We start from the raw sequence: 7854 nt of genomic DNA, 5'->3' as shown, positions 1-7854 counted from the left end.
ACTCTTCTAAGCCTGTATATTCTGATCCTATCTACTTGTACGGCCTTACCTACCATAGGGGTTAATCCCCCACACCCTAATGCCAAACATAACATCTTTTCCAAGAACAGACTCAGATCTCCAATTGCATCCTGAATGTGTCCACCTCAATATCACAAGCACCTCAAATGCAACATGTCCAGTACTAAATCTATTGTCTTATTTGTCATTATTTGAATCTGATATTCAAAATCAGTTCTTCCCCTCTGTCCTATCTGTGTGTAACCTGCACAACTTCACCCACACGCTGAAGCTAGAGCCCTGGAAGTAAATTTGATTCTCTCTTTCCTATTACTATATTCAAACTGTCTCGAACGATGATAAATTCAGTGTAAGGCTTTTACCTGAGTTCTGAGTTTAACAGGTGCTCTTTAAAGAAAGACCTCAGACATGCGCATTCTAGCACTTTATTGGAAATTGATTGTGTACATCAATGAGATCACATCAAAGTAAAAGCATCATTTTCACACAATAATATCCTCATATTTGTGCTATCTTCTTACATAATTTAATAAATTGCAAGATGCTCCTAATATTGGTATTGAAGAGCTTGAGTGGTCCAGAAATATCTCTACATAAATATAAATTATCACATCTAAAATAGCCATCATTGTTTTAGTAAGTCCCAAAAGTCCTGGGAACATCTCTTAAAATACAATTGCCTTAGGCCGGCTGCAGTGCTGGTAGGAGGGAGCGAAGGGGGTACACATGGAGCTAATTACAGCAGGAGCTGGACAGAGGGACACGCCAAAGGGGATGGGGGCCAGAGACCCCAAAAGCTGGGCAGGGAACTCTGCCACCCTGCATATTCCAACATTGCTTCAGTGTCAAAGCTAACAGATGTGAGACTCCAATGCAGAAAGAAGCCCATCACCCCAACTCCCTTGGCAGTGCCCAAAGATGGCACAGTCATCCTTCAGATTACACAAGGGCAGAGATTCTGGCATAAAGAAGCTTCTGGAAAGCCCTACCCATCTTCCTCCAAACAGAAAACATGTAGGAATGGCACCTTAAAGAAAATAACTTTGAGCCAAAGTGCTGCTGGCCCCTTGGGATGGGGACAGGGTGCTTGCTTGGTTTGGTTTGACCTGAGGGGCACTGGCAAAGTCTACGCTGCCCCCAATATCTCCCTCACCACCTTTAAAGCCATCATCAACAATCAGTTTCTCTGGTTCTTCAAAGCTTCTCAGCATTCAGCATAGCATCTTTATATGTGTGGTAGTTTTACTGCTCACATAGCTTTCATGTCCACTAAGTCAGGTGGTTCTCACACCCCTATGAGGTAGGAAGGGCAGGGATCACCATCCCCATTTGAAAGACAAGGAAGCTGGAACTCAGAGAGTTAGGTCCCTTGACCAAATTCACATAGCTGGCTCATGGCAGAATCAAAACCAGAACTCAGGTCCATGCCCCAAAGTCCCTCCTGTTGCTTTTCTGAAGACAGGAAGAGGCTCGGGACAGGATGCCTGTCCTCATCCCTCACCCGGCCCTCTTGGGAGGCTCTCAAACAGCCCCATTGAGAATAGGATGAGTCCGCATGCGATAGATGATGACTGCAGTGGCTGGGCATAGCAACAAGGAGGTCATGATGACAATGGTGGCTAGGATGATGAGGACAATAACCCAGATATCCAGGATGTGCTTGGGAAGCACGACTTCCATGGGGACTTGGCTGACTGCATCCATGTTGCTTCACTCTGCAACAGACAAGAAAGGAAGATCACTGTTGTGTAGTCTCCCTGCTTCCCTGGTTAGAAGGAAACCCTCAGGAGTCAGAAGCCTGGGTCGTTTACCAGATATGCAAACTTTAAGATTCAATGATTAGTAATTATAATGGCTTCGTTTACTGAGGGCTTCCTGTTGCCAGATCTATGCTAGACACTTTATGTCTATAAACTCATTCAGTCATTACGTGAACCACTAACCCTATGGGGTAGGGACTATAATTACTTTTTTCTATTTCTTGGCCTTTACCTTCAGTTATACCCACTTTGCAGAGGAGGACTCTAAAGCCTTAAAAGACAAGAGGTCATTAATTTGACCAAGAGAGTGAACCCAGATGGGTGGGACTCCAGAGCCTTCCTGCTTAACTATTAAGCTACCACACTACCAGTCTGTTCTCTCATCTATAAAATGAGAAATGCATTGTTTTTGGTACTATACCCCTTATCCCATTCTCCTCTTTCTGGGGAATACCAACGTATTCTGTATGGTTTAGTTGGGACACTGACCTGAACACAGAGATGGATATGTGACCCAGAGTTGACCATTATAAGTCTCCATAACCACAGCTCAGAGTTAGGAAAGTGACTCAGGCTAGGTCAACCAAAGTCTTCCCCGCAGAGCTTTTATGCACAAGCTCTTAGGAAAGAGGATCCTTTCTCCTCGGATTGCTAAATTGAAAGGATGTGAGTCTGGAGAGAATTGGCCTGAGGCTATCTCCCATAAGTGGCAAGCCCCTCCTAGAGATGGAAAGACAAATGGAGCCTCAAGTGGCCTCATGTGAGGACCTGAATCCAGCCAAGATTGATGCCATCTGCAACTCTAGACACGCCAGATATATGAGCCAATAATTCCCTGTCTTTGCTTAAGCAGTGCCTATTTGGTGTCTTCCACTTGCAGTTAAAAGAGTTCAGATGGATACAGATATAAATCAGCTGTTCCCAATCGTTTTCAATTCACTGTATCTTTAGTGTCTTAGTCATTTTTTTAACAGCACCCCAGGTCAAAATAAATACCAAGCAGTTCCATTTATTAAGTAGTTAGTAGTAGTGTTAAGTAGTTTGATTTTTCCATAAGTTATTGGGGTACAGGTGGTATTTGGTTACATGAGTAAGTTCTTTAGTGGAGATTTGTGAGATGTTGGTGCACCCATCGCCCATGTATACACTGCACTGTATTTGTGGTCTTTTATCCCTCACCACCCTCCTACTCTTCCCTCCAAGTCACCAAAGTCCATTGTATCACTGTTATGCCTTTGCATCCTCCTAGCTTAGCTCATACATATCAGTAAGAACATACGATGTTTGCTTTTCCACTCCTGACTTACATCACTTAGAATAGTCTCCAATCTCATCCAGATCACTGCAAATGTAGTTAATTCATTCCTTTTTATGGCTCATAGTATTCCATCATATATGTATAACACAGTTTCTTTATCCCCTCGTTGACTGATGGGCATTTGGGTTGGTTCCATGATTTTGCAACTGTGAATTGTGCTGCTGTAATCATGCATGTGCAAGTATATTTTTCAAATAATGACTTCTTTTCTTCTGGGTAGATACCCAGTAGTAGGATTGCTAGATCAAATGGTAGTCCTACTTTTAGTTCTTTAAGAAATATCCACACTCTTTTCCCCGGTGGCTTTACTAGTTTACATTCCCACCAGCAGGGTAGAAGTGTTCCCTGTTCACTGCATCCACGCCGACATCGACTGGTTTCTGATTTTTTTACTATGGCCATTCCTGCAGGATTAAGGTGGTATTGCACTGTGGTTTTTATTTGCATCCCCTGATCATTAGTGATGTTGAGCATTTTTGCACATTGATTATTTGTGTGTCTTCTTTTGAGAACTGTCTGTTCATGCCCTTAGCCTACTTTGTGATGGGATTGTTTGGTTTTTTTCTTACTGATTTGTTTAAGTTTGTTGTAAATTCTAGATATTAGTCCTTTGTTAGATGTACAGATTTGAAGATTTTCCCCATGCTGTGGGTTGTCTGTTTACTCTGCTGACTGATCCTTTTGACGTGTAAAACTCTTAAGTTTAATTAGGTCGCAGCTATTTATCTTTGTTTTTAATTGCATTTGCTTTTGGGTTCTTGGTCACAAATCCTTGTCTAAGCCAGTCTCTAGAAGGGTTTTTCCAAAGTTGTCTTCCAGAATTTTTATAGTTTCAGGTCTTAGATTTAAGTCCTTAATCCATCTTAGGTTGATTTTTGTATAAGGTGAGAGATGAGGATCCAGTTTCATTCTCCTACATGTGGCTAGCCAATTATCTCAGCACTAGTAGTTGAAACGGGTGTCCTTTCCCCACTTTATGTTTTTGTTTGCTTTGTTGAAAATTAGTTGGCTGTAAGTATTTAGGTTTATTTCTGTGTTCTGTATTCTGTTCCATTGGTCTATTTTTACAGGCACTAATATTGGTCCCTATTTTTATACCAGTACTATTTTGGTGACTATGGCCTTATCATGTAATTTAAAGTAAGGTCGTGTGATGCCTCCAGATTTATTCTTTTTGCTTAATCTTGCTCTGGCTATACATGCTCCCTTTTGGTTCCGTATGAATTTTGGAACTGTTTTTTGTAATTCTGTGAAGAATGATGATGGTATTCTGATGCGGATTGTGTTGAATTTGTAGATTGCTTTTGGCAGTATGGTCATTTTCACAGTATTTATTCTACCTATCCATGAGCATGAGATGTGCTTCCATTTGTTTGTGTCATCTATGATTTCTTTTAGCAGTGTTTTGTACAAGGAAAACTACAAAACGCTGTTGTAAGAAATCATAGATGACAAAAATCAACCAATTTAATACGTATTTATGGCCTAACAACTTAGGAGCTGTTTGCAAAAAAAATACACGAAAAAAGGGTTTTATTTTCATTCGTAACTAGTTACTAATGGAATATATGCACCTGCTGAACACTGTGTAACTTTTGAAACTTTGGAATAATATTGGACAATGCCATCCTCACTTACTATTTCACATTAATTTTTGCCCTGTACTTGCCATACCATGCAACCACCAAAAAATCAACTTCAGGTTAGGTGCAGTGGATCACGCCTGTAAGCCCAACACTTTGGGAATCCGAGGTGGGAGAATTGCTTGAGCCTAGGAGTTCAAGACCAGCCTGGGCAACATAGTGAGACAACGTTTTGTTTTGTTTTTTTAATTAGCTTGGCATGGTGGCTTGCGCCTATAGTCCCAGCTACTTGGGAGTCTGAGGTGTAAGGATTGCTTCAGCCCAGTAGGTCCAGGCTACAGTGAGCCATGATCATGTCACTGCACTCCAGCCTGGGTGACCAAGCAAGACCCTATCTCCAAAAAAATTTATTTTAATCAACTTCATAAATTATAACATTAACAAAAGGAATGTAGTAAGATTAGTGTTAAACTGTGAACTATCTTAAGCTGGTCATTTGTAAAGTGTCTGAGAGATGTCACATACCACTATTTCTGTCAAAAATCTTAAAACTCCTGCAGCACTCCCCTCCTTCCAATTAGTTCACTGGGGCTCCCAGGACACTTCAGTGTGCAGCTTGGGAATCACTGATGTAATACATTCCTTGCCCAGAAGGTGCAAGGCTGGAACAACCTCCTGAAGTTTCTTTCAAAAGTAAGATTGATATTTCTGTGATTCTAGGGTCTAAGCAAAATTCCTAATTGCAATCCTACTTCCTATTCTTATCTAATTACTAATTTTTCCTTTCTAATGCCTTTGGCTCCATGTCTGCTGTTGCCATCCTAAGTAAGTTACTGATCAACCAAATTGAATACCCAAAGGAGAGTACCCAAGAAATACATACAAAGACATTACTTTCTGTGTCATTTGTTCGAGTAACAGACACAGCAAGTGTCCGCTAATAGTAAAATAAAGAAGGGTATATCTATATAATGGAATGCCATACAGCAATTTCTGTGTATACATTCACTCACCCATTCATTCATTCACCAAGCATATAGTGCTTACTCCACATCAATCATTGTTCCAAATGCACTACAAATACTAATTTACCTAATTAATACAGCTACTCTGGAAAACACAATGGAGGTTCTTCAAATAACTGAAAATAGAGTTACTGTATGATCTCAGTAACCTCATTTCTAGGCATATAACGAAAGGATTTGAAATCAGGATGTCAAAGAGATTTCTGCACTCCCATATTTATTTCAGCATCATTCACAATAGCCAGGTTATGGAATCAACCTAAGTGTCTATCAACCATGAATGGATAGAGATAATGTGGCATATACTCAATGGAATACTATTCAGCCTTGGAAAAGAAGGAAATGAGTGCCATTTATGACAACATAGATGAACATGAAGACATTATGCTAAAGGATATAAGCCAGGGACAGAAAGACAAATACCTCAAGTTCTCATTTATCTATGGAAGCTAAAACTATAAGACACATAGAAACAGAAAGCAAAATGGTGGTTACCGGAGGCTGGAAGCTTGGGAGATGGGGAGATGTTGGTCAAAGGCTATTACATTTCTGTTAGGCAGGATGAATAAATGAAAAGTACTTGAGATTTAAAAAATTAATTTATTTATTAGTCATTTAAAAGGAATCTGATCAGTAATGAGCGCCAAAAGTTTCAAGTGGAAAAAATAAAAATGAAGTGCAACAGCGTGTGTAGGATGATTCCTTTGGTTCATATTTTGTAGAATTAAGTAGGTAAATGGGTGAGGATATATACAGGAAAATTACTTTCTGAATGTACTCTCAGGAAAGTGTTAACAGTGGTTACCTTTTCAGGAGCTGGACTAGGAATGGGGTTTTGCTTTTCATTCTTCATTCATAAAACATGATTTTATGACATTTGAATTTTCTCAACATGAGCATTTATTACTTCTGATTTTTTTATGCCAACTGGGTTAAGCTTTTTTGAGATTTTATCTTCATAATTCTTTGTCTTAAAGAGTAAAAATATACATACACAATTTTAAAATCAAATAAAATTAAGAGCTGAGACTAGAACAATAGTCACCAAATGCCATATACCATAGTAAGTGACCTCAAGGCAGTATGAAGGAACACTGACTTCACTGACGGGCACAGTGGCTCACGCCTGTAATCCCAGCACTTTGGGAGGCCGAGATGGGTGGATCACCTGAGGTCAGAAGTTCAAGACCACCTCTACTAAAAATACAAAATGGTGTATTGGTGGTGGCAGGCACCTGTAATCCCAGCTACTTGGGAGGCTGAGGCAGGAGAATTGCTTGAACTCGGGAGGTGGAGGTTGCAGTGAGCTGAGATGGCACCACTGTGCTCCAGCCTGGGTAACAAAGTGAGACTCCATCTCAAAAAAAAAAGAAAAAAAAACACTGATTTCTGGGTCTCATTCTATACATATGGAATTAGACTTAAAAGGGGATGAGGAGGAGCCCCTTTTTCCCATTGCCAGGTGATTCCAATGTGCAGCCAGATTTGCAAACCTCTGGACTCAACATCTTTAAGGCCTCTAGGACCCTCTCTAGCATTAAGATTTGGAAATTGATTCCCAGGTGCTCTGTAGCCAGGCGGGGCAGATCTGGGCAAGTTTCCAGATGAAGGAGAAGCCTCTGACGAAGTTCCCCAGGGCCATAGGATTATCTGCTGAGACTTGCAGATGAGATAGAAGCACAGGCTGGCCCTGTCTCAGCCTAGGAAATGGAGTAACTTTCTCCAAGGTCTGAGACACAGAAGCATGAGTCACAGGAGCCTGAAAGTGTTAGAGGACTGGGGGCGGGATAAATCATTCTCTGTGGTCTCCTGACTACATCATCAGCTAGCTGCCTTAGACTAAAGGAACCCCAGGAGAGCTCTTTCCTGTAAACTCATTAACATCAAACAGTCTTCGTGACTTCAAATGCCAGGAATACAAATGCCTGGCTGATTTTCATGAGTAAAACCTGTCATATACAGGAACTCAGGCTTCAGGGCTCATCCACAATCAAGAATCCTAGAACATTAAAGCTAGAACCAGTCCCATTTCACAGATGGTGAAACTGAGGAACAGGGGTCTTCTCCCTCCTGTACTCTTACTTCTTAATGAAATAATCATTAAAACACATAAATTTGATTATGTCGCTGCCTCTAACTAAAACAAA

At 40.7% G+C, this 7854-nt stretch overlaps 1 protein-coding gene across 2 annotated transcripts in view; it reads right to left on the bottom strand.

Annotated features, from left to right (window-relative positions):
• Positions 1-430: 430 nt before the first annotated feature.
• The window catches only part of SMIM3 (small integral membrane protein 3), a 44381-nt gene continuing 36957 nt past the window's right edge, over positions 431-7854 (bottom strand). For both annotated transcript variants that reach the window (XM_054250842.2, XM_008987989.4), the window contains exon 2: positions 431-1736. In XM_054250842.2, the coding sequence (XP_054106817.1) occupies positions 1543-1725 (183 nt within the window). In that variant the 5' untranslated portion in view covers positions 1726-1736 and the 3' untranslated portion in view covers positions 431-1542. The remainder of the gene's footprint in view (positions 1737-7854) is intronic.

Source organism: Callithrix jacchus, chromosome 2 (genome assembly GCF_049354715.1).
Source record: "Callithrix jacchus isolate 240 chromosome 2, calJac240_pri, whole genome shotgun sequence".
Lineage (NCBI taxonomy): Eukaryota > Metazoa > Chordata > Mammalia > Primates > Cebidae > Callithrix > Callithrix jacchus.
The sequence above is the reverse complement of the archived record's forward strand: the minus strand, read 5'-3'. Positions and strand labels throughout refer to the sequence as shown.